The sequence below is a fragment of the Salvia splendens genome, chromosome 10 (genome assembly GCF_004379255.2).
Source record: "Salvia splendens isolate huo1 chromosome 10, SspV2, whole genome shotgun sequence".
NCBI lineage: Eukaryota > Viridiplantae > Streptophyta > Magnoliopsida > Lamiales > Lamiaceae > Salvia > Salvia splendens.
Window position 1 is genome coordinate 17270145 of NC_056041.1, and position 27556 is coordinate 17297700.

The 27556-nt window shown below is 37.7% G+C and overlaps 5 protein-coding genes across 5 annotated transcripts; 3 read left to right on the forward strand and 2 right to left on the reverse strand.

Moving 5' to 3' along the window:
- Nucleotides 1-1427: 1427 nt before the first annotated feature.
- On the reverse strand, nucleotides 1428-7245 carry LOC121752992 (uncharacterized protein YtfP-like). Its single transcript, XM_042148119.1, has 16 exons — nucleotides 7092-7245; nucleotides 6856-6981; nucleotides 6685-6744; nucleotides 6058-6171; nucleotides 5866-5953; nucleotides 5550-5695; nucleotides 5361-5462; nucleotides 5089-5160; nucleotides 4919-5018; nucleotides 4762-4844; nucleotides 4345-4422; nucleotides 4141-4239; nucleotides 4009-4059; nucleotides 3823-3879; nucleotides 3657-3698; nucleotides 1428-1662 (listed from the first exon to the last, which is right to left on the reverse strand). Exons 1-16 carry the CDS (start codon nucleotides 7230-7232, stop codon nucleotides 1579-1581), a joined length of 1443 nt encoding a protein of 480 aa, XP_042004053.1. The 5' UTR covers nucleotides 7233-7245; the 3' UTR covers nucleotides 1428-1578.
- Nucleotides 7246-9558: 2313 nt separating this feature from the next.
- Nucleotides 9559-13925, forward strand: LOC121751154. The gene is made up of 2 exons (XM_042145871.1): nucleotides 9559-10386; nucleotides 13736-13925. Exons 1-2 carry the CDS (start codon nucleotides 9754-9756, stop codon nucleotides 13847-13849), a joined length of 747 nt encoding a protein of 248 aa, XP_042001805.1. The 5' UTR covers nucleotides 9559-9753; the 3' UTR covers nucleotides 13850-13925.
- A 469-nt stretch (nucleotides 13926-14394) lies between these two features.
- LOC121752701 lies at nucleotides 14395-14889 on the reverse strand. The gene has a single exon (XM_042147802.1). The coding sequence runs from the start codon at nucleotides 14887-14889 to the stop codon at nucleotides 14395-14397; it is 495 nt and encodes a 164-aa protein (XP_042003736.1).
- Nucleotides 14890-21119: 6230 nt separating this feature from the next.
- LOC121752702 lies at nucleotides 21120-21610 on the forward strand. Its single transcript, XM_042147803.1, has 2 exons — nucleotides 21120-21464; nucleotides 21563-21610. Exons 1-2 carry the CDS (start codon nucleotides 21120-21122, stop codon nucleotides 21608-21610), a joined length of 393 nt encoding a protein of 130 aa, XP_042003737.1.
- Nucleotides 21611-22387: 777 nt separating this feature from the next.
- On the forward strand, nucleotides 22388-24660 carry LOC121750821. The gene is made up of 4 exons (XM_042145435.1): nucleotides 22388-22599; nucleotides 22669-23223; nucleotides 23900-24173; nucleotides 24395-24660. The coding sequence occupies exons 1-4, from the start codon at nucleotides 22594-22596 to the stop codon at nucleotides 24433-24435; spliced, it is 876 nt and encodes a 291-aa protein (XP_042001369.1). The 5' UTR covers nucleotides 22388-22593; the 3' UTR covers nucleotides 24436-24660.
- Nucleotides 24661-27556: the final 2896 nt, after the last annotated feature.

A 27556-nucleotide genomic window follows, 5' to 3' on the forward strand; every position in this document is an offset into this window, starting at 1 on the left:
CCGCATGCAGAAACCGCTATTTCTGCACGTCGCAAATACATTGGCAGCCCGGGAAGAGTTCTTCCAAGAAGGGTTCGACGCTGTCGGCCGTCCCAGCCACACGACGCTGCAAAAATGTACTGCAGCAATCCGTAAGCTTGCTACTGGACAAATGGAGGATTTGTTCGACGAATACCTCCATATTGGAAAAAGCACTGGGAGAATGTGCTAGATGAACTTCTGCAAAGGAGTTCGGGTAGCCTTCACCGACGAATTTCTCCGGAAGCCAAGCACGGCAGATTGTCAGTTTCTGCTCCACCTTCACGAAGAAGTGCACGGATTCCCCGAGATGCTTGACAGCGTCGATTGCATGCATTGGCAATGGAAAAATTGTCATGTGGCGTGGAGGGGGTCATACACGAGCGGCCACAAAGGCACCCACCCCACCGTTATACTCGAGGTCGTTGCCGACTACCGGCTATGAATTTGGCATGCGTACTTCGGGGTCCCCGGATCGAACAACGACGTCAACGTGCTCAATCAATCCGACCTCTTCGCCGAAGTTTTGGATGGTAAAGCGCCGGCCATCAACTTCATCGCTAACAACCGGCGGTATAAAATAAGGTACTATCTTGCCGACGGCATCTACCCGAAGTGGCCAACCTTCGTGAAGACGTTCAACAGACCGGTGATTGAAAAATAGGCTCTTTTTGCGCAGAAGCAAGAGGCTGCTCGCAAGGATGTGGAGAGGGCGTTCGAGGTTCTCCAAGCGCGCTTCAACATTATCAAAGCTCCAGCTCGTACGTGGTTTATGGAGAATATGGTCGACATCATGTATACGTGCATAATCTTGCACAACATGAATGTCGCCGACGAAGGCCCTGAGGCGGAAAATTGGTTCGACCCTGAAACCCCCGGAAGCTCTACCGCAAGTAGTCCGCCTCACAGTGGAGCGCATCTGTCTATGCAAGATCAGTTATCTATTTGGGCAAGGACACGTGATTCTACTGCCCACGCCCAACTCCAAGATGATCTAATGGAGCACATTTGAGCAAAATTTGACAACCGGTAGACGCACATGATCTTTCTTCTGCTTCTTTGAGCTTTGAGGTTTTGAATTTAGAGAAAGTGAGCGAAAGAAATTAAATTATGTATTTTTCATTTTTTTAGGATTTTCAATTATTATTTTTTTTAATTTTTTTAGAATTTTAAGTTGTAATTTTGTTTTATTTAATGAAGTGTGTTTTTATTAATTGAATTTGTTGGAAATAAAAATAAAAAATGAAATTGAAAGAATAGTAAAAGGATGAGATGGTTAAGAGACGGATAAGAGATGGAGGGTTATAGGTGTTGTCTCTTAGTTAAGAGATGGAGTGAAAAGTACAGTAGGCCCATGAATAGTTAAGAGATAAGACAGTTAAGAAACGGATAAGAGACAGCGTTGCGGATAGTGAGATGATCATCAATTATGTGGCCTGCCATGTTCTTCTGGAAAAATCTGTGGTATCTGCATCAAAGGCAAACCCTTAGATCCAAATGATGCAATCATGCAAGAGAGCGTTTTTTTCCTTCACTTTTTAAAAAATAGTCTGTTTCTTTTCAGACAGTTTCTTCCTCCAGACTAGAAGCTGTCGCCAGGTTACCGATGCTTGTTCCAGCTATGTATCCACCCGACCAAGCGTTCTGCAACAAGAAACAACAAATTGTATAAAACATGACGAAGGGGGCAGTGGCACAGCGACAAGAAACAACAATATTGCATTAAGACAAACAATTAAATTACTTGAGTACTTATACCATCGGCAAAAGAAATAATCAAATTATTAGAAGTCTTGAGTAATTCAAAACAATTTGACTACTTTCATACTTCTCACTGGACAAGTCAGAAACCATAATTTTTGTGTCAGCTATCCAACTATAATTAACTCGATTAGCAAGTCCTACAGAGAGAAAACATGAATGTCAAGAAATATTCATTCAAGAAGTAGATCTTTTGTTGGCTCTAAGAGTAGGGTAATCTTTGCAAACAAATCGACCAAATGTATGCCATTCTCCTTAATTTGTAGAAGGTAAAACTACTGTAGAAGAGCTTCTATATTGGAGTACATATTATTCCAAAAAAGATTACAGAACATTTAGCAATAACAGAATTAACACATGAGTATTTCACAAAGCAAGCTATTCATTACTCTGCTGAACAAAAGAGTTCTCCCTCAAACCCTCAAATACATGTTTAATGGTATATCTAGACTCTAGTGCAATACAAGTCATACATTATTTGCTTTCCAATACCATACACTATCGTTTAATTTAATAGATATACAATGTACCAAGAGCAGATTCAGAAATTATCCAACTATAACCGATATTTTTGATATTCAATGAGTCAATTAAGAAATTATCTAACTATATCCAGTGTTTTAGTATAATACTAGCATTCGCAGGGTGGATAATGCGGGACTCATAATTAATGTGGTATGGAGTGATTAAATGAAACATATGCATCACACCTAAAGTGGTGGGGTATGATCAATCCACTTTCCCCTAAGGCCATGTTTGGTTGTCAGGATTCTGTCTGGGAAAGTAATCTGATTCCTTAAATTTTAAATTCCTGTGTTTGTTTCCGTTTTTAATCAAACTGGGAAAGTAATCAAAATCCTGAAACAAGGAAAGTTAGTGCAACTTTCCAGGATTCTGAATCCTAACTTTTCATAGGTATTCTTTTTCCCAATTTTAGGATTCTTACATATTTAATGTAATATAGTACAGTTTTATTATTATTATTATTATTATTATTATTATTATTATTATTATTATTATTATTATTATTATTATTATTATTATTATTATTATTATTATTATTATTATCACCATCATCATCGTCATTATTATTGTTATTATATATTACAATGTTTTAAAAATAATTTAAAAGTATAAACCATACTTAATTTCAGGATAATAAATAACTATAATTCAAATTATCATAATTATAACTATATTATTAATATTTAATTTTATTTTTATTATCATAATAATAATAATAATTTATTAAATAATTAAATATAATTATAATTAAATAATAATATAATAATTATTAATTTATAAATTAGTAATTAACAATAAAATTGTAGTGAAATTTTAAATTATAAAATTTATTCAATTAAAATTAAGTAAATATAATGATAATAATAATAATAATAATAATCTTATTTATTATAATATTATTATATATTATGATGTATAATCCATATTTAAACTATCCATCGTAATAATAAATAAAATAATATAATTATTATCATTTGTAATTAATAATTTATTAAATAATATGTATTATTATTTTTTATAAATAAAAAATGATAAGTATATTTTTAGTTTAGTGTTTAAACCAAATATATACTTTCAAATCTTGATATTTTCCAAACACGGGAAAGTAAAGTTATTAGAAATCATATTCCCGGGATTCATTTTCCCAGAAATCATTTTCCTTGCCAACTTTACTTTCCCGCCAACCAAACATGGCCTAAATGCATCGAAGTAAAATATGGCATCCATTAATTATTTTTTATTATATCCAACCTTAACTCCTATAAACAATCAATTCACCAAAATAAAAACTCCTCCAAGTACACAAGGCCTAAAAGAGAAGAACCCCGTGCAAAAGAAATACGACCAGGTACCTGGAAATTGAAGCCACCAGTTATTCCGTCAATATTTAATGCCTACAAGGTATAGGTATCGTAAGCAAAAAAAAAGTTCAAACATGACAAAATACAAGGATCTAGTTTTCATGTCCAGTTCTCTCATAAAATGCTACCAATTTGATGCCATCTAAAGCAATAATACCTCCCCAGCAAAGAATAGATGTGGCTGGATTCGGCTCTCCATGGTGTTCAGAGATATCTGAAAAGAGCCCGGTTTCAGGAAAGAAAAATATCGACAGTCACATACATGATACATCCACAGCAATATATACAGCCGAAGACATTTAAAAGCACAGAGATTCACAAAGAAGAGAGACAAATATAGCACCTCAGACAATGGAACACCTCCAGCAGTGACAAATTCATCCTTAAATTGACCCTACATTTTATGTCGAGTACAAATTCACTGAAGACATATAGAAATGAAGAAATGATCATAAAAGCTAAATTTATAGTATACCTTTCCCTTCACACTGAAGGAACAGTTTTTCAGATGAGAAGTAATTGAGATTAAAGAGCTGTTGGATATGTATGCCCATAAAAGATCCCCGTCCAAACCCTTTCAGAGCAAGCAAACAATGGTTAATCACCACACCACCACTAAAAAGTATAGCCAACAGAGGAAACAACAAGATATCATGTTTCAGTGGGATAGCCACTCAACCTCACGTTCTAAAATATATCTCCAGAATCTCTTCACAAGGCCAAATTCTGAAGGAAATGAATTGGCAACCTTTTGTTTCTGCGAATCAGACAAGAAAATAATTAGATACAGGAAATTACTCGAGCAGCTGATGGACTTTAACAGTCACCAAAAACACAGTCACTGCGTCATGAAATAAATTATATTCTGAGGAAAACCTGGAGTTTGTTGTTTGTAATGCAGTAAATATCTTGATACTGGTGTCGTATTCTCGTATATTATCACTTTGTTTTATGGTGGAGATGACTTATATGAGATCAAAAATATGATATGTGTGCCTTCTATAGGATAATCCTAACCCCTAAGTCTTAACAGCTAAGAAACATAACTTAGAAACAAAATAAAGTATAAGAGAAGACCTTAAGTCATAATAATTACCGCAAACTTATTTTTGTGTGCAATAAGAAGTGACTTCAGATCTTCTACATTAAAATCAGGAATGAAATCCAGATGAAGTGTTCCTGGATGAGTGTCATTCAACCATTAAGAATATTCTGGAACATACGGAAAGGAAGAAGAACAAATAACTTTTTACCTTTATAATCAGAATCTGAGAGCTCACGAGCTCCCCAGGCAGACAATCGGAGAATTACTGGGCCACTAAAGCCCCAGTGTGTTACCAACAGTGGCCCAACCTTTTGTTAGAAAATCAAGATCAGTTTCTATCCCATTTACATTTTAAATAGCTGCCAACAAAATTCTTGCCTGTGTGTGTGCGGGTATGCTCTTCTGAACAGTTGCCAGCTTCAATTGTGCTCTCACCTTAGGGAAGGTAACCTGAGAATCAGGAGGAGAATAGAAGAAGAATACAGTTACCAGTGATGAATTTTAAAACATGTCTAGCCTTAACCAGAAGACAATTTACGAATCAGAATTAGTTTTTGCTTCTTTAAGAACTCTAAGCTGCAAACAAGCAAATAATGTATATTCCCAATTCTGAAGATAATCAGAGGCTTATCCATAAGCATGAGAATTACCCCAGACAATTCTACTAACTGAAAATCATCAATCTTGAAAGTGAATAGACTGGGTACAGGTTTCACAATAGAATGACCAAGCTGTGCAGTAAGTTTGTATCCCTGACACGATATGAATACAGATTAAGATGAGTAACATGGAGCAGAAGGGGAAGAACAATGAGCATGACAGCTGAAAGTGGATGCAACCTGCTCGCTACTACCACTAGCAATCATCAAGAAATTTGCTTCAGCATGCTCAACATAACCAACTGTGCGTTTTTCTACTTTGACAGAGAATTTGCAACCAGAAATTGCTGAAACACTTGTAACAGTTTTACCAGTCTCCAGAACAACTGATAGAAAGAAGCAGATGGCATCAAGTTCAGTTTCTAGCACCATTTTCAATAGCATTGGTAGACAATTATTTTAAATATTATAAGTAAACAATATCATTTGAATTAAGCCATAAAACATATCCCATCAAAAGATTAGCAAACATTAGCCAGAGGCCCAGAATACCTACCCCCTCTCTTCCTTGCTTCAGACATTAGGCAATCTATAATAGTTGATGAGCTGTCAGTGACTGGAAATACTCTTCCGTCAGGTTCAGTCTGAAGAAAAATATAAAAGTCAACCCATAAGACGCATATATGGGAGACACATTCCTATTCTAGAATAAACAACTTAGTTATGAGAATTGGAAGTTTGAGATTGCCTTCAGTTCAACTCCAAAATCTGAAAACCATGACATGGTATCAATTGGTCCGTGCACATTGAAAAATGACCCTCGCAATTCTTTATTGCCTCTAGGATAGTATCCTGCCAAAACCTATGTCAACTGTTAGCAATAGCACCTGAGACGGCCCAAACATATCTAACACAAAAATAAACTTTTATAGGTTTTCACAATGTATCTCAGAAAAAGCCATTTATCCAACGAAAATCAAAATAATTTCAAAGGTTGAAATATTCAGCCATCAGCTTATACATTGTCATCCTAAGTATGACCATTTTGGATTTTGCCAACTAATAGCTAGTTTGTGATGGTTCCGAAAGAGAAGTACAGTATACTCGTACTCTAGTGCAGTTGCCCTAAGCTAGGAATTCCAACATGAACTTCAGAGACAGAGCATGTATTAGGAAAGGATAATAAACTAAAAGCACAATAACTCAATAATTATTACTAGTTCATAAGGTGAAACACAGCTTTTAAACATCTCGTCATTGAAACAAACAACTAAATGAATGACACGAATAGTGCAAATCCATATTCAAATATGCGGTTTCAACCATTGTGCTGTCTACTGAAATTGCAATGCATAACAAAGACAATAATCCTTACCAAATTATCAGTGTGATGTCCATTTGTCACATTACACCGACCACCGCCAGAAATCTTAACCTAGAAAAATACACAATTCCATTCCAAAATGCACAAATAAAAAAAAATTGTAACTCAACAAACAACAACAACAAAATAAACTTCTGTAAACAAAAAGCGCAGAAACAAAACCTTCGATAACGGCTTTCCTTTCTCGATAACAACAACATTGAGGTCGGGCGCAACCGTTTTCGCTCTAATGGCTCCATAAATGCCGGCAGCTCCGCCACCTACTACAATCAGCGTTTCCTTAGTTGGCTACAATACGAAACTCCACATAGTCAAAATCAAAATCAAAATCAATGAAATCCATTGCGCCTATAATACTACCTTACTAAGTTAGCGAGAGCAAAAACGTATGTGTTCACCTTAGCAGATAACGAAAGGGAAATCGCGAAGTATCTTCTTTTCCGGTTCGAGAAAAGAGAATAAGCACAATTTTTAGGCTGAAGAGAGATTCCTGAGAGGAACTCAGCTTGGAGAAGGAACCGCGGGAAACATGTGTTCATCTTTTAGTGCAGTTTTGTGGAAGCAGAAGTGATAAAATGGTCTTCGTCATTTTATGAGGGTTTAAGAGAATTTTTTTACTAGAGTAGAATATCAATTGGTAAATGGTAACAATCATATTTACTCTTGAATATAGATTTGGTCATTTTGAGGAGTATATTGTTGTGCCCATAGTCTAATCATGCAATTTGGTGATTATTTGTCATTTCAAAATTTTTGTTGATTATTTGATCAAGCTGGTCCAATCTTCTAATTGTAATTCTAATCATGCAATTTGAGAAATTATTTGTCATTTCAAATTTGGGGTTCATTATTGATCATGGCTCAAGTCCTCTAAATTCTAATCATGCAATTTGTTGGCAATTAAAACTAAAAATATAACATATAACTGTCCCACATCGGTGTCAAGAGAAAACTGAAACTAGTATATAAGTCTCATGGGTCTCTCCTCCTATCACCAATTGGTTTTAGGATGGAACCTATGGATTTCTATCATGGTATCAGAGCGGGTCGCCGACTGTGGGTCACATTTAACTGACCCATCAGTATATCTGGGCCGAAACTGAAAAAATGACTGACCCAGCAGTATATCTGGACTTAAAAATTTGGGCCAAGTGGTCCAACCGATCGAAAAAAATTGGGCCGATTGTCCAATCGATTAAAAAAAAGTCCAAACCCTTCAAGGTGAACCTTGAAGGGTTTGAGGGAGGAACCTTGAAGGGTTTGAGGGAGAGTGTTGGCAATTAAAACTAAAAATATAACATATAACTGTCTCACATCGGTGTCAAGAGAAAACTGAAACTAGTATATAAGTCTCATGGGCCCCTCCTCCTATCACCAATTGGTTTTAGGATGGAACCCATGGATTTCTATCATGTTAATTTAGGTTTACCTTATTTGTAAATATCATAGCCTATATAATCTTGTATGATCTGTATTCATTATACAATGAATGAGAATATCTTTTCCCTATTGAGTTTTAACACAATTTCTTTTTTTATTTCTCATCTCAAAATTGGGATTTGATCAAAGCTCAAATCCTATCAATCATAACAATTTTGTTATACCCCAAATCAAATATCTTCAATTATTTAAACCATTTCATATGAATTAACCTATAGTATTGATTTTAAAAAATAATTATGTGAATAAGCGAATGGCATCATAGACCACATATATGCGAGCACAAAGCATGAGTTGAGGACCTTGAGGCTAGTTAAATTAAAAAAAATGTATCAAAGGAGGGGTAATAGGTAATAATTAACTTCATAGTATTTTTTAATACTCCTAATTAAATATAGCAATAGTGTTATGGTTTTATGGAAATTTTATTTTATTTTAAATTTTATATTTATTAATGTATATACTTTCTCTGTTCCAAGTGATCAAGATGGATTGTGTTAATAGAATACGAGAGAAGATAATGTCTTGAAAAATGAAATATTATTTTCAATTAATAAAGTAGTAGAGAAAAAGAAAAATTAATGGACCAAAGCAGGGGCGAATCTACATTATGCCTAGGTGGGGCATTTGCTCCTCCTCATTTTCCAACACATGTATATATATTACCGATTATAAATTTTATTTCATTCAATCTCTTACTAAATGCCCCTCCTCAAAAATACTTAAAATTCCTTCGTATAAAAATTTGCCCCCCTCTCTACAAATTCCTAGCTACGCCCCTAGACCAAAGTTGTATAAAGTGTAAATTAAGAGCTATGTTAAGAAATTTGCAATATTGTGAATTTTTATCTGAAGTGGTGTGGTGATATAATGAATTGAGATATGAAAACAAGATGGTATATTTAATAATTTGATATTCATTTTTATAAATGGGAGCTCATTCAGGCTTGAACTAACATCTCAAAACACCTCAATTTTACAAGAGTTTAACTCCAAAGATCTGGGACATTAATTAAAGCTTGAATGCTGGTCTCTCTCTAATAAAATGGAAAATCCATCATTTTCTACCAAATTGCAGACAAATTGGAAGGATAAAATCTTATCTTCACCCCTTCTTGAATTTCTCTTAAAAATTGTTTAGGCAAAATTAAGATGGGAATATGGGAATTAAAGAGAGATGGATTAAAAAGAAAAAGACAGTGAGAGAGAGAGAACGAGCCAGAATTTTTATGAACTTCTTCCTTTTTTCCGAGCCTTACGCGTCTAGAATCTGTAGATTTGAAATTGTTCCCTAGCTATTCATAATTGTGAATTAAAAAAAATTAAGAATTTTGATTTTGATTTCAATGAAAATAGGAAGAAGCATCGGTGTGAATAAAAAAGAATAGGTTGATTCAACACACGTATTACAAGTTGCATTAAACAAAGGGCAGCCTACGAAGCTGCAAGTCAACAATCCGAACTACCTAAGCATCTTCTAAATACAATATCTAAGTCAATACCTTAATTTTTTATACAAGCATTAATTCACCCTCCTAATCACAAACATCCAAATACAAAACCCACAAACATCAGCTTTCCATCCAAATCCCCCAAAGAAGTAAAATAAAAAATAAAATCATGGAATTCTTCAACCATGGCAAAGCCGTGAGACTGAAGAGCCACCTCGACAAGTACCTAGTCGCGGACGACGACCAAGAGACCATCCGCCAGAGCCGCGACGGCGCGTCGAGGTGGCGCGTGGAGCTCGTGGAAGGCAATGCGCACGTGATCCGCCTGAAGAGCCGCCACGGGCTCTACCTGGCCGCCTCCGACGAGGCGTATCTCCTCGGCATGACCGGCAAGAAGGTGGCGCTGAAGGCCTCCGCGGATCCGAAGAGAGACGCCTCGGTGGAGTGGGAGCCGATCAGGGAGGGGTACAGCGTGAAGCTGCGGGCGAAGGGCGGGAAGTTTCTGCGGGCGAACGGGGCGACGCCGCCGTGGAGGAACTCGGTGACGCACGATCTGCCGTATCGGACGGCCACGCAGGATTGGGTGATGTGGGATGTGGATGAGGTCGATGTGTCGGTGCTGGAGGATGAGTATTTGCCGCGGCTGAGTAATGCGTCAAGTCTTTCGGATTCTTCCGCCCCCAATTCGCCACGCGTGGGCACGCCAGGTGCGGCGGAGGGGCGGAAGAAGTCGATTTTTGCGACAGAGAGACGGTGGTCGTCTCTTGCGTCGGATAGGTCCGTTCACCCGAGCGGTAGAGAGGTAATATTTCTTTCTAGTTTCTACAATCTTGTTGATTAGAATTTCCTTTTTTCTATTAAGGTATTTTAAAATCGTATTGTCTATCTTCATCTAATATTAGTCTAATCGTATAGATATTATAAATATATCGTTTATATCTCCAGTGTGATTTAATAATTTGAGTGATAGTTTTCGTATAATCAAAAAATGCTCACTAAAACTTTGCAAGGATATTCACTTGGTGCAAACATTACGATATAAATAGGAAAAGTCACCAATTAGTTTAATTTTTGTAGGACATTCTTCGTTGAGTTTCAATTTAAGTGTAAGAGCATCCACAACCGTGCTCTTGCCAGCGGCACGGTTGTGGGCCTGGGCGGTACTATTCATGCCTGCTCTCTGGCAAGAGCACAATACCCACAATTGTGCTCTTCCGCAAGGACGGACACAATTAATTTAAAATTCAATTAAACAATAACATTTTCATAATATTAAAATTCATTTAAAAACCACAATAAATATTACAAATGACAAATAAAATTAAACATTACATAATTAAAATCCTAAAAATGAAAAATTACATAATTAAAATCCTAAAAATTAAAAATTACATAATTAAAATCATAAAAATTAAAAAACCACTACTCGTTGCCGAATTTCGCCCACATGTGGTTGATTAAGTCTTCTTGTAGTTGATTGTGGATTCGAGTATCGCGCATTGTGTGTCTTGTTTCGATCCTCTGGCCAACCGTCGTATGCTCGCCTCGGCGTGGGGGAGACCTCGCTGTTGAGCTTCCGGCTTCGTCCTCGTCGTAGAAGCTAGCCGCCCTCGGCCCTTCGTCGGCTATAATCATGTTGTGTAATATAATACACGTGAACATGATGTCGGCGATATTATTCACGTACCACAGCCGAGCCGGGGCCTTCACAATGTTGAATCGAGCTTGAAGGACCCCGAAGGCTCTTTCGACGTCCTTCCGCGCTGACTCTTGACGCTGCGCAAAAAGAACCCGTCTTGGGTCGTGCGGGTTGTGGAGCGTCTTCACGAACGTCGACCACCTTGGGTAGATACCATCGGCGGGATAGTAACCCATGCGGTATGTATTTCCGTTGATGGTGAAGTCGATCGCCGGTGCTACACCATTCATCACATCATTGAAGAGTGGTGAAGAATAGAGCACGTTCAAGTCGTTGTTGGATCCGGCAACGCCGAAATATGCATGCCAAATCCATAGGCGATAGTCGGCGACCGCCTCAAGGATAAGTGTTGGGCCGCCGCCTTTGTGACCGCTTAAGTGTTGCCCCCTCCAAGCAGTCGGGCAATTCTTCCACCTCCAATGCATGCAGTCAATGCTGCCAAGCATTCCGGGAAAGCCATGGACTAATTCGTGAAGACGAAGCAACCGTTGGCAATCATCGGTGGTGGGTGCCCGAAGGAATTCATCCCCAAAAGCAGAACGAACGCCCTCGCAAAAATTCTTTAAACAAAGGATTCCAGTGGACTCACCGATATGCAAATACTCGTCGAAGATGTCGGCCGTTTGCCCAGTAGCGAGTTGTCGGATGGCACACGTACACTTCTGCAACGCCGTGATACTTTGCCGGCCGGCTGCATCTACACCTGTTTGAAAGTATTCAACACGTGCGGACAATGTGTTGACAATTCGCATGAACAAGGGCTTTGACATGCGAAAACGGCGCCTGAAGTAATCTGCCGGAAACCGCGGATGGTCGGCAAAGTAGTCGGCAACGAGCCTTTCGTGGGCTCCCTCCCGGTCACGATGGATGTAGCGGCGATTTGATCTAGTGCGTTGAGGAGGATGAGCGGGGGTATTCGCCGCGACATATGCTTCGTAAGCGGCACGATGTTGTTCGTAGTATTCTTGTTCTTCGCGCTCCGCTTCCGCCATGAGATGAGTGAAATCCATTTGATGTTTTGAGTGAAGGTTGAATGTGTTGATAGTTTGTATAAGAATTATGAATGAGAGATGAATGAGAGATGAATTGATGTGATAAATGAGTGATGAATGTGTGTATTTATAGATGATTTTGGGAAAAAAAATAAAAAAAATAAAAAAATTCAGAAAAAAGGGAAAAAAACGACCATATTTTTGGGATTTGGAGAATATTTTTTTTTATTTTTTAGCATTATTTATAATTAAATACCGATTTAAAAAAAAGTTTGAATGCAACGGCTACGCCGTTGCCCAATCCCGTGCCGCCACGTGTGCGTCCGCTGGCACGGACGTGCTCGATACATCGAGCAGCGCTGTGCCAGCGGCGCGAGCGCAGCGGCGGCGGATGGCGTCCGTGCTAGCGGCGCGGACGGCGGTGGCGACGGACGCCACCGCTGCGCATGCTCTAATTTTATTATAAACCAATTATACTAGCTAGTATAAAATTATGTTTTACATTCTTAATAATTTTTCAATTTCTTAAAATTTGTGCAGTCATAAAGTTAAGTACTAGCTAGTATGATTTTTTGTTAATCTTCTAAATGGAAAGTGTCAAATTGTTCAAAACAAAAGAGTCGATAATTTACCGTACGTTCGTACAGGGTGTATAGTATAGGGCTGGGGAAAAATATCAAAAAAATGATATATCGCTCGTATCGTATTGAAAAATATCAAAAAATTATCGGATTTTCGATATATCGTAATTTTCGATACGAAACGATACTGTATCGTAAGTTTTCGATACGATAACGATATAAATTTCCTTATATCGCGATATATCGTTTTATATCGAATATACGATATATATCGATATTTTCGATATATCGTTTTATATCGAATATACGATATATATCGAATATACGATATATATCGATATTTTCGATATATCGAATTTCGTTACGATATATCGTTTATATCGAATATACGATATATATCGAATATACGATATATATCGATATTTTCGATATATCGAATTTCGGTACGATATATCGAAATATCGATACGATAACGATATAGATATCCTCCATATCGAAAGTTCGATATATCGAAACTTTCGATACGATAACGATATGAAATTCTTTCATATCGATATTTTCGATACGATATACGATACAACGTTTTCGATACGATATATCGTATCGACCCACCCCTAGTATAGTATTTTTGAAAACATTTATTTTGTTTATAAATTGCATTTTATTTGATGAGGTCGAATTTTGACTTGCCATCAAATAAACAGCCAAAAGAAATAGTACTTGTAGTATGAATTATTTTTGTGTCCTCAAATTAAAAATAAAATGTAAAATCAAAATTAGTACCATAATTTTAAAAAATAATCATTATTTAAAATACCTTTCAATAAATTGTTTAAGAATTGAGCCAAAAATTTAGCTAATTATGAGGAGACCTTGCAGGACGGAATGGAGTTCTTCACCAACGCAAAAGCAGTCCGCCTCCAAAGCCACCTCGGCCAATACCTCGTTGCCGCCGCCGACGAGGCTGAAAGGATATGGGCTAGATTAGATTAATATGGATTAAATAATTATAGTTGGGCTACAATTATAATTAGTCCATAAGCCCAACAATCATGAAACCCTAATGACTCTTTGTCTATATAATGGTTATTTATTCTCCATTGTGGGAGATGAGAAATATCGTAACATTAGAGAGAAAATACGTAAAGCTTTTTAGAGAATTCCTAGCTTTCTCTATAGAGCGATTGTACCGAGGAATTGTTCCTGCATCGGATCAGAATACACGTGGACCTCGATAGTAGTGGATTCAACTTGCAGGACACAATCGTAGAAGAAAACACAACAACAAGTAAGATTTAGTTCCGTTGTGTATTACGTGCTCAACTTGCAATATGATTATGAATCTAGATCTGTTATTCTTGTCTGCAATTTCCGCTGCGCTCATTAGATGAATACAAGAATTCCTAACAGTGGTATCAGAGCCTAGGGTTTGATTCATAATTAATTTTGTTTCCTAATTAATTTGTGGATGATTTTGGAAATCAAAATTATGAAATAAGATTTCAAACTTCTTGTAATCCAATCCGATTTGATTCGATTCATTCAAAATTGAAAAATTTCACAAAATTCAAATGAAATCTAAAATCACTATCGGCTTCGAACAACAAACCCCAATCACTCTGCAACTCCTCGATTTGATCGGCGGCTGCTTCTCGGACGCGGACGGAGGGCTCGCGCATGGCGCGGCTCCGGCTGCTGGCGCGACGGAGGAAGCGAGGGCGACGGTGGGGGCGAAAGATCTGGTCGGAGAGTAGAGGCGTCGTATCGACGGCGACTGGGGACGGGGCAGCCGATGGCGGCAATGATCTCCTGCAGCCGCTCCGCAAGGCGCAGATTTCGCAAACGAGGGCGGAGGGCGAGCAGGCGACGGCGGAGGCAAGGTCGGGCAAAGACATGGCGCCGCCATGGCTCTCGACGGCGTCGGCGATTTCGAGCTCGATTGCGCACTTCACTACGGCCATTGGTGTGAAGCCGAATACATACTGCCAGATCTCTACCTTAGCCTTCTCCTCTTTGATTGTTTTAGCATCCATTTTATTGATTGGATAATTGAGGATGTAAAGCTCGAAACACAAGTGATGATTTGGAATTGGTGATTGTTTATTAATTGGTTGGATAATCTGGTCGAGCTATGCGAGTTCGTCGATGCAGTGAGAGAGAATAGAGATGGAAAAGGAATTGGGCCTTTTTCTTTTGGGCTGTATTTGTTTTTCTTGGAAAGTCAAATGGACCGATGCTGCCTGTTTCAACTTAAAATGGGCTCGGCCCACTGTTTCTTTTAACTTTTAAACCTTTAAGCTTGCAGATAATTTGATTGTATACATTGATTCAGAATCAATTTAAGTATAAAGTATCCCTAATTAGTTTATTAATTGGATTAATAAATTTTGTTATATTAATTTCGAATTAATGCAATTTTAAATCCACATTTAATTAGAGAATGAAATTTGATTTTATTCGTTGAGCACTATTTGATATCCTATGTGATAAGCATGCTATTTGATTTATGCTTATTTATTTAACTATAGTAGTTAGAGACCGTGTTATACTATGTCTGGGTAGGCGGCACCCAGTATGTGTAGTCCGTGTTATATTATGTCTGGGTAGGCGGCGCCCAGTATGTGTAGTCCGTGTTATACTATGTCTGGGTAGGCGGCGCCCAGTAATTGTTTGAAATTTAATATTGGATATTATATTCACAGAACTAGTATCACACTTTTCCCCACAAAATATAAGTCTCGTTTTGAAACAAACGCGTCGTCCATCCCAATTGTTTGATGCTCCTAGCCTTTTCGACCACGAGTTTTACGCCCTCGCGTTTACTCTAAATCTACAAGGTTTAGGCTCATTCATAGATGCATGGTTGGCATCGTGTGATGAGGTTGACTTGCTTAAATTATTTTGAGTAGCCCTCGCAACCAGAATAATTTATGGACGCATATTAATTGGATTAATAAACCAAGAATTGCAAAATAGTTGTTGCAATTGGCTTTGAGGCCTACCTTGTGATATTATTGTAGTGATCAGCCAAAGCAGGGGCTGCAATAATGTAGACTTGGATCTTGGACCACTAAAATTTATATTTGATATAAACTCGTATTTTATGTTTGGGGGACATAATATACGTTAAAATTAGTGGGAGCTAATCAATACAATAAACCCTTGTTTGATTAGTGATCCGAATGTGATCTTTGTATGCTTTTCTAATTTGCTTTTCATTTTATTTTCTGTTCAGATAATATGTCAAACTTATCTTATGAGTGTATGATTGAAACAAATAAATTGACTAGGTCAAATTTCACGGAGTGGCAGAGAGACTGCCCAAAACTCAAGGCACAAGGTGCAATGAGTGGGAGTTCAGCTATGTTTGTCATTGAGATAAATATGTCTATGAATAACTCACAATCCTGGGTATTGGATACCGCTTGTGGTTCACACATTTGTAATAATGTGCAAGGTTTAATTGACAGCAGGAAAGTGAGGCCTGGGGAAGTAGACCTACGTGTTGGAAATGGAGCAAGGGTTGCTGCCGAACGCGTAGGAACTTATAGATTAGATCTTCCCTCAGGACATAGACTAGATTTACATAATTGTTATTTTGTTCCAGTTATTTCAAATAATATTATTTCCATTCCGATGTTGGACATCGAAGGTTTTTCCTTCCATTTTGCAAACAGCAGATGCTCGTTTTCTAATAATGGATTGTTTTATGGAAATGTCTCTTTAGAGAATGGATTGTATATGCTTGAATGCAAACGGGATATTCTCAATGTGCAAAATAAAAGACTTAAACTAAGTAATACGAATAATGCAACCTATCTTTGGCATTGCAGACTTGGTCATATTAATGAGAAAAGAATAGCAAGATTGAGAAAGTTAGACTATCTCACTTCATTTGATTTTGAATCATATGGTGCTTGTGAATTCTGTCTCAAAGGAAAGATGACTAATAAGCCACTTTCTGGGAAAGGGGTGCGTGCTAATGGTGTGCTGGAGTTGATCCACACAGATGTGTGTGGACCGTTTCCAACTCAAGCAAAAGGTGGTTATTCGTACTTCATTACTTTCACCGATGATTTGACAAGGTATGGATATGTGTATCTTATGAAACACAAATCTGAGGCCTTTGAGAAATTTAAAGAGTTTAAGTGTGAAGTTGAGAAACAACTTGGGAAAAGTATCAAGACTCTCCGATCAGATCGAGGAGGGGAATACTTGAGCCGGGAATTTCTTGATTACTTGAAATCACATGGAATTCAGTCATACTGGACACCTCCTGGTACACCACAAATGAATGGAGTATCTGAAAGGAGAAACCGAACATTATTAGATATGGTTCGATCCAAGATGAGTTTAGCTAGTCTTCCTTTATTCCTATGGGGTCATGCCTTACTAACGGCTATTTACATTCTGAATAGAGTTCCATCTAAATCAGTTGAGAAAACACCATATGAGTTATGGTATGGCAAAAAGCCTTGTCTTAACTATATGCTGACCTGGGGTTGTCCAGCTTTTGTTAAGAAACAAATGACTGATAAGTTGGAATCTAAAAGTGAGAAGTGTTACTTTGTGGGATATCCTAAACAAACTAGGGGATACGATTTCTACTGTCCTGAAAATCACAAGGTGATAACATCAAGGAATGTAACGTTTCTTGAAGACAGTTATGTCTGCAAGGAACAAGGTCAAAATACAGTAGATCTTGAAGAAATTCAAGAACCACAAGTTAACAATGAGGATGATGTATTGTCAAATGGTTTGAACAATAACACAGTGGGAGTTTTTGATGATCTATTGGGAGGGGAAAATACTATTAGAGGAGACCTTAGAGGGACTCTCGAAGAACCTCCTCAAGACAATGAGATGCATCAAATACAAGATGATACAATAGTTGCATCACCTCTACCTCAAGAAGATCATAGTGATATTCCTGGGCCTACTCACAATCAGAATGAACAGCCCGAGCCAGAAGAAAACCAACTCAATAGGCCTAGAAGGATTCGTCGTGCACCTGAAAGACTGAATCTAATGGTTGAGAACCAAGATGATGAAGTTGATTTAGATGAAGATGAGCCTAAGACCTATACCGAGGCGGTGTCGGACACCGATCGAGAGAAGTGGCTTGAAGCCTTGATATCTGAAATGGACTCGATGTACTTCAACTTAGTCTGGGAACTAGTTGACTTGCCAGATGGGGTTTACCCCATAGGTTGCAAATGGATCTTCAAAAAGAAGAGAGATGCAAATGGCAAAGTACAAACCTACAAGGCTAGGTTAGTGGCAAAGGGTTATAGTCAGTGCGAATGCATTGACTATGATGAAACCTTTTCGCCAGTTGCTAAGATCAAGTCCATTAGGATATTACTTGCAATTGCTGCATACTACAATTTCGACATTTGGCAAATGGATGTCAAAATCGCATTTCTCAATGGAGAATTAGAAGGCGATGTCTATATGACACAGCCAGAAGGATTTGTATCGAAAGAAAGGCCGAATGCAGTGTGCAAGCTAAAGAAGTCCATCTATGGACTTAAGCAAGCTTCGAGGAGTTGGAATATTTGTTTTGACAGAACAATCAAATCGTTTGGTTTCGTCAGAAGCAAAGAGGATCCATGTGTTTATAGTAAAAGCGAAAATGGAAACGTTGTCTTCCTTATCATATATGTTGATGACATCTTGATTATGGGAAGCGATCATTCCATGATGCAATCCGTGAAAGAGTGGTTGTCTAGTTCCTTTATGATGAAGGATCTAGGTGATGCTTCCTATATCCTTGGAATTAAGATCTATCGAGATAGACCAAATAGGATGTTAGGATTATCACAATCCACTTACATAGACAAGTTGCTAAGGCGTTCTCAATTGAGAATTCTAAGAAAGGTTTTCTTCCTAATGGGACATGGCATTGTATTGTCAAAGAAGGATTGTCCTTCTAATGACAAAGAAAGAGACAACATGAAAAGGATCATGTATACTTCGGCTATAAGATCTATTATGTATGCCATGATCTCTACTAGGCCAGATCTGGCATGTGCGCTTAGCATGACAGGCAGATTACAACAAAATCCCGGTGAGGAACATTGGAAAACTGTTAAGACTATTCTTAAGTACCTTAGAAGGACTAAAGAATATTTCTTAGTCTATGGTGGACAACCAGAGTTATCAGTTACTGGGTACACTGATGCTAGTTTCCAAACAGACCATGACGACTATAAGTCTCAGTCTGGATATGTTTTTGTCCTCAATGGTGGAGCAGTGAGTTGGAATAGTTCCAAACAAGGTACAACTGCCGATTCCACCATCGAAGCCGAGTATATTGCTGCATCTGAAGCTGCCAAAGAAGCTGTTGCTTTGTTAGAGTTCGTTAAAGAACTGGGTGTCATTCCGAGTGCTAATAGTGCAATACCTTTGTATTGTGACAACACTGGTGCTGTTGCGCAAGCAAAAGAACCCAGCGCTACGAACAGGAACAAGCATGTTCCCAGAAGATATCATCTGATCAGAGAAATAATTGAAAGAGGCGACATAAAATTAGAAAGAGTACCCACTGATGATAACTTGGCTGATCCTTTCACCAAACCGTTATGTATAGCAAAACACAACAAGCACTTTGAGAGCTTAGGTGTTAAGCATGTTGGTGGATGGCTTTGAATCAGTGGGAGTTACAGTTTTATATGTCTTAGAAACATTTTGTGTTGAGACAATATTACTTGATCACATTATATGAAAATTTTATTTCCTATGGGTTTTGTGCACTTATTGGAATAATTGTTTTAAATGTTTGATTTTATTCTAAATATTTGTTCCCTTGAATTGTGACTGTCGTTAATGGTGTGAGACATTAATGATATAGTATAATTCTAAAATAGCCCTAACCAATGATCATCAAGAATGAGATATTGGTGATATGTTATAGGTTAGCATGGGGTTTGCATCACATTCTTCGAGAATGTAGTTGTTCTCACAACTATGAGATATTAGATACTCGTGATGGACACATGGTATACTTTGGAGAGTATTGGTATACCCTACTATTAAACTGTTTTGTGAAGTGTCTACAGTTTATTAGTACATGAAGTATGTAATAGTCCTTGGATCTGAGGTCATTACATATTTTGTTTGTTGAGTGATGTGCTTTGACCTTGTACAACGCTTTGCCTCCCCTCGGAGGATTAAGACACGGACTTGTGTTGGGTACATCATAAGATAAATGGAAATGGTAGTTGAGCCAAGAATGAGATTCATTCCTCGATTAGAATTTCGAGAGAACACTCAAATTCTCTATATTACTTGACCATTAAGTCATTGGCCAATGCAAAGATATATTCAATTAAAGTAATTGAATATGATCGAATGGGTCATTTAATAAAGATGAGATTAAGTGATTGAGCTATTTGGATGACACATGACAAATCTTAGGCTCAATCGGGTGATTCGTGAATGAAAGGATATTACTATAAACTTTGTGTAAAGGCTTGTTTACCGAATTCACGTAAACGTCCGTCATATATCGAGCTACGCTGCCAACGCAGTCTAGGAGTTTTGTGCAGACTTCGATTAGATCGTCGTCGATAATGAGGGCCTAAAGGGTCACACTATAAGTGTATTTTGATCCGCTCAAGGGTACAAAGTTGGAACTGCGTATTATATCTAATGCTAGTCCAAGTGGGAGATTGAAAGGATATGGGCTAGATTAGATTAATATGGATTAAATAATTATAGTTGGACTACAATTATAATTAGTCCATAAGCCCAACAATCATGAAACCCTAATGACTCTTTGTCTATATAATGGTTATTTATTCTCCATTGTGGGAGATGAGAAATATCGTAACATTAGAGAGAAAATACGTAAAGCTTTTTAGAGAATTCCTAGCTTTCTCTATAGAGCGATTGTACCGAGGAATTGTTCCTGCATCGGATCAGAATACACGTGGACCTCGATAGTAGTGGATTCAACTTGCAGGACACAATCGTAGAAGAAAACACAACAACAAGTAAGATTTAGTTCCGTTGTGTATTACGTGCTCAACTTGCAATATGATTATGAATCTAGATCTGTTATTCTTGTCTGCAATTTCCGCTGCGCTCATTAGATGAATACAAGAATTCCTAACAGGCGACGGTCTGCCAGAGCCGCAACGGCGCGTCCCGCAACGCGCGATGGACCGTCGAACTCGTCGAAGGCAAAGGCGACCGCCTCCGTCTGAAGAGCTGCCACGGGCTGTACCTCACCGCCGCAGAGGAGCAGTTTCTCCTCGGAATGACGAGCAAGAAGGTGCTCCAAACCCGGCCGGGAGATCTCGCCGCCGCCGCCGTCGAGTGGCAGCCGGTGAAGGAGGGGAGCAGCGTGAAGCTGATGACGGAGCAAGGGAAGTTCCTGAGAGCCAACGGCGGTTCTCCGCCGTGGAGGAACTCGGTCACGCACGACGTGCCGCATCGGACGGCGACGCAGAGCTGGGTGCTGTGGGGAGTGGATATCGTGGACATCACGCTGTCCACGATATCGCCCGCGTCGAGCTTTTCGTCTGTCGTTGATGATTATTTGGGTTCGCCTGATACTGGATCGCCGGTGGCCCGCGGCGCCGGGAATATGTCTATGAAACAGGTATATCTTTTACTCTTTATTTTCTTTCTTTCTCTGTTTCTGGTAATATACTTGTGATTCAGTATTTGAGTTTCTGTCTTCTTTTTCAAAACACATAGTACAACTACTGGGTTGTTCAAACTTCAAAGGGTGCACTCTTCTTCTAATTTATCATAAAAATACGAAATAATGAATAACTGAAAAAATTGTTATTGATTCTAACTTTTTTATCATGAATTTCATTAAAATTTTCACTCTCCCGAAGAAAAGTAATCTTACTGAAGATATGAAAAAGATTGGAAAAAGAATAAATAATAAAATTTGACCATTTTAATTACTACTACTACTATAAGTCTATACTAAAAATGTAACACATTCTTGAAGACAACAGTAAAAATGTAACACATTCGAATAAAATGACGTTCTCATGTGCGTAGCCCTTGTTTGCCTGAAAATGAAAATCAATAAATTCTGTGGCCTTTTGGTTCCTGTATTCTTGGTATTATTGAATAAGACGTGACTTAATTGAAATTAAATAGGAACCAGGACATGATAAATCAGGTATGAGTTGGACGAAATTGATCGATACCTCTAGTTGAACTTGTCAAAGTCAATAAGTATATCAGTTGCACATGATGCTATTCACACATGTGAGAGCATTCAATAATGTTAATTCCTCATTAATGTTACCAAACTAATATTTTATATTTGTACCATAAATCTTTCGACCCTAATTTCTCATGAAAATGAATAATATGTTTATCTCTTTTCTCCGTTATAACTGCCCTGAAAACTATTGCATTCCACAATTATTAAGATTTTTTGGCATACTATCAGATAATTATTGATATTTGCCTGCTATAGTATCATATGATAATTATATCATCATTTTTGTTGTTGAATGTAAGATTTTCATACATAATTCTAGTTACAAGTGAGAATTTTATAAGGTTAAAAACAGCCAACAATAAGCAAATGAAAATTTAGCACTTCGATACAAAATTACCCCATTTTCAATATACAATTAACGCAGTGAAAGCATAAATCAAAACGAAGAAAAAAAAACTAATTAGATCACGATCGCAATTCCACCAAAAAAAAAACAATCTGCAGATCTCTCTCCGAAGAGGTCTACGCCGGTTTGATATTTATGCAGGTAATGCACAATTTACATATACGAGAATAAACAAATTGAAAAATCATTGATGAACAAATTAATCCACAGGTTTCTGGAATCGAGTTTTTCAATAAGGCGAGATCCGTGAGGCTGAAAAGCTACCACAACAAATACCTCACGGCCGATTCCGACGAGGAGCACGTGATCCAGGAGCGATCGGGCTCGAAAAAATCGGTGAAATGGGAAGTGGAATTCGTGGAGGGATCGGAAGAGGTGATCCGTTTGAAGAGCTGTTACGGAAAGTACCTCAAGGCCGAGGATGAGGAGTACCTCCTCGGCGTCACCGGGCGGAGGGTCTCTCAGGCGCTGCCGAGGAAGCTCGACTCCTCGGTCGAGTGGGAGCCCGTGCGTGACGGCATGCTGGTCAAGCTCAAGACGCGCTATGGCAACTACCTGCGCGCCAACGGGGGACTGCCCCCGTGGCGCAACTCCATCACCCACGACATCCCGCACAGGCACCACGGGTGGACCCTGTGGGAGGTGGATGTCTTGGAGATTAGGCCGGAGTTGCCGCCCCCCACGGAGCTCAAGAGGTCGAACTCCGTGGAGTCGGATGTGGATTTGAGCTCTACTTCTTTCAATCTCCGGTCATCGGCTAATATGGTTAGTTTTTAGTTTTTTAAGGTTAATACTTAATACTATATAAAAATTTCAATTTTGCTATAGTTATGACAAATCAAAATTAGTCATAAAGAAAAATAAGAAAGAGTAATGCAAAACTCAATCTTATTGCAGAACAGAACGTAAAACCAAACACATGAACTATTAACCTAAAACGTTATAAAAATGACCTCTGTAATTTTAAAATCTGAATTTTACAAATGAACTAAAAACGACATTCATATTGTCTAAAAATGATGGTTCTGCAATAATATGTAGTTCAATTTTGATCACAATCTTCTCTCCATATATAATTAAAATAGAGTAATCCACGGTAAGAAGCTTTGTGATCGTGAATTGTTAGCAAAAGTAGAGTCAATTCACTACCAGGTAGCTTTGCAATGGTGTGCTACAGCTACTCTCCCAATCCATCAAGTAGATACTGAATTAGATTAGACAAGAGTGCTAATAAAGTAGTTTAATTAATGTCTCACTTTTGTTGTTGTAGTAGTAGTTATAATTGCGAAGTAGGAGTGCAGCTTATCAAGGATTATTATTTTGTGGATTGTGTGTAGTTTAATGTATAAGTTCTTTATAATTGCAAAACGACAGTTACTTACTTGGTTAAATTTCTAACAACTAACGAAACATGCGTGGTTTGATTTTTGGGGAGGAGCAGTCCGGTGAAGACTGCTACGCGAAGAAATCAGAAGGAAGGTTGATATTTTACAGTGTTGCAGACGACGATGGAAATTTCAGCGCGGAACAGTCGTTTCAGTTCAAAGGGCAGGGGCTGGAGGATCTGTCCGAGAAGTTGGAGGAAATAACAGACTTGGAGGACATCATCCTCTGTTCTAAAAACATTGTGAATGGGAAGCTGTATCCGCTTAGGTTGGCACTGCCTCCCAACAATGCCACTATGCATGTTGTTGTAGTTCCAACCACTTCCACAGGTTCGTATGTTCGAATCTATCAATTGTGCGTTCATGTGTAATAGCTCGCAAATTACGCAAAAGAAGTAGAACATACTATGTTCATGATTTTGTTACTAGTAAAAGTTGCTTAAAGACAATGTCAATAAGCTCAAATAGATATAAATAAATTCTATAGACTAAGATTGGAGAAAAGTAAATGCCTCATGACTTTAAACTAATCTTTGTTGTTGTTTTGGCAGTGGCGAACGAGTTCCTGCCGCCGGCTCCTTCTTCTACATGACATATGCAACGAAGAAGGCTAGGCATTTTGCTCGGAGAAGTCGTCGTTAGTACATATATTCGTTAATTCGTGTTATATATCACACTAACAACTAGAAGCTTTCAAAGAGATATACTTACGTTTTGGAGCTAATGGAATGTATTTTGAGGAATATTGTTACTTGAACTAATGTGTGAAATGCATTTTGAGGAATATTATTACTTAAATTGATGTTACTTCACATTACACCAAATTTTTTAAGGGGAAGGAACACTCCGATCCACACATTTTAGAGTAATACGTACATTCGTTGAAATGTAAAGTAATAATATGATCTATATATATGTATAGCTTATGCAGACTTCTTAAATGAGTGCATATACATATTACAGTGGCGGATTCAGGATTTTTAATTTGAGGTGCAACTATTATATTGATTTTTAGAGCATTAAAATTCGATTGATCATTTTTCTTTTGTTTTATTAGTTGTGAATATCGTATATCAATATGTTTATTAATAATGAATGTCTATCTAAAAGAAATATATGCTAAAGAACTCCAAATTTGGACCTCTTGTACTACATTGGATCTGCCTGTGCATAGCTATGTGCCTATGTCAACTAGTTTCACAATTAGGTGCCCGGATAATTGATACGAGCACACTCTGGGACCTCGATGATAAACCCCTGGAGCAGCAGGAGTTAGAGCCAACTTGTGAAACGGTGGAGTGCGGGAGACCATTGCCGAGAGCGAAGGGGAGCCAGCCAAGGCCGGGAAGATGCACGAGACCGCTGAGTAAATATGGAGACTTCGTCTCAAAGTGAGGCGTGAGATAGAGTAGCTATTTAGTTAGTATTTTGCTTTCCGTATGACAAACACAGATTTTGCATGTTTTTAAGGACTAGATTTGACTTGTTTTAAATGTCAATCATGCAAATTATGTTCTTAAATTGAATATGTTATACATTTGATATTTTTGACGTGTTTGTTGATAAATGATAGAAAAAGGTGGAAAAAATGCCAAAGTGCAGCAGCCTCTATTCGAGCCCATTCTGCCAGCGATTTTGAAGTCCAGTCAGTTCTTACTACATGCCATTCTCTTCTTCTTCGAAAGAGCTTCGCGTGGATATCTTGCATGTCTCAATCGGAGTTCTGTGGAGAAAGTTATGACAATTCTACGAACGTTGCGCAGTGCAGTCAAAGCTGATGGGAATTTATGCGGAAATTCACGGAAGAAAAGAAATTATTATATTGTGAAGCCAAATCTCTCCTATTTCTTGTAGGGCACGAAATTTATCAAAAATAAACCTTTTTCAGCCTATAAATACCTCTGAACCTAATTCATAATCTTTATCTCAGAGCCTCCAATCCTTCTCCCTCTGTACACTTCTTGCATTCCATATTCCACCCTTAAATTCATCCATCTTCCATTGGAGCGGAGTTCTGCAGATCCAGGCAAGAGAATACTGAAGATTGAAGATTTAACCTTGGGTTTTATCAATTTCTTTCATGTCTCGTACTTTATTTGTAGTTTTTACTTGTCTATGAGTTAAACATCAATTGTGGAATTTTTGGTGAAGATATTCGATTGATTTTCCTTGTTAGCTCTTGTAGTTATTTGATTTATCCTTGTGCTTTCTATATTCAATTGATTGCTACCTCTTGAATACATGTTAGAGTTGATTAGAGTACTCAGGAGGCGAAATAGTTGACTTGGAAAATGGATAATTCACACTTTAATTCAATAGAACTCGGGAGAGTTGAGGTTTCACGTGAGGTCATTGGTCTTAACGATCTTTTAGGAGTTAGATGTTAGAGATTTAAAGGGGACTTTGATTTCAACACCTAATCTACAGATTTCTCACCTCGGGAGAGGGTTTAATCCAGTTAAGTGACCGACTTAATAACTCTAGAGACCGTAATTCAAGAAAGTCGATTGTTTTTTGGATCCTAATATTCTACATTCCTATGCCTGCTTTGTATCATCGTTTATATGTTTTCTTTTTATTTGTTTATTTATTTTTCAGTCTAGTTTAATAAAATCAAACAAAAAAAACATCTGTGTCTTTAAATAGTATATGACGCTTAGTATATGATAGCCAGTTGCAATCTTATTCTCTGTGTTCGATATTCCGGTACTGACATTTAGCTATACTAGATCTACCCTGTAAACTTGCAGTTATTTTTAGTGCTAATAAATAGTGCATCACCGTATCATTTATCATTTTTGGAATATTTATATTATTGAACAATTGTGTCAAGCGAAATAAGCTCCTTTTCGGATTTTCATTGTTGGTTCTTTCCTGGGCCGTAAATCGAACCAACCCTGGGGTCCATAGAATATAAAAAGGCGACAGACGCCATTATCGAATATGAAATAAGAATATTATCGCCTATCTTGTTTTCTTTACGTTTTTGCATGTTGGTTCGTTCCCGGGCGTAAGTGAAAAAATGCGTCAGACACCAATATCAGATTTGAAATATACAATTTATCGCCTATTGTTTTCTTTACGTTTTTGCATCAAACCCTAGCTATTGTCGACGGGATTTTGCCTCCCGGGACTTCTTGCATTTATACTCTGGCATCACGTTGAGAGAATTACCCTTAACAATGGCTATTTCAATGTCATTGTGCAGCCGCATTACCATCTAGTGATCTTATACATTTATACTCTGGCATCACGTTGAGAGAATTATCCCTAAAAATGGCTATTTCAATGTCATTGTGCAGCTGCATTACCAACTAGTGATCTTATACATTTATACTCTGGCATCACGTTGAGAGAATTATCCCTAAAAATGGTTATTTCAATGTCATTGTGCAGCCGCATTATATGCTGGTAATCTTATATATTGTTTCTCATTTATTATTTCTTAAAATTTGTGTTATATTTGAGTCGGTTTACTATTCTCTTTTGATTCAACTTGATTTCATTGTAATTTTTGTGTTATTTATAGGTGATAGATAATGTCAATCATATTTTCCTGGTAGTTAATATCTACTCTTTAACTTCAAAAATTTTCATACAAGTGGCTAGATAATTTATATAGAGGCTCCTAGAATTTTCTATATAATAGTATATTCATGACTTTAGTTTTATAATTATGAAAAGTATATTAATTTTATATAAGTGGCTAAATA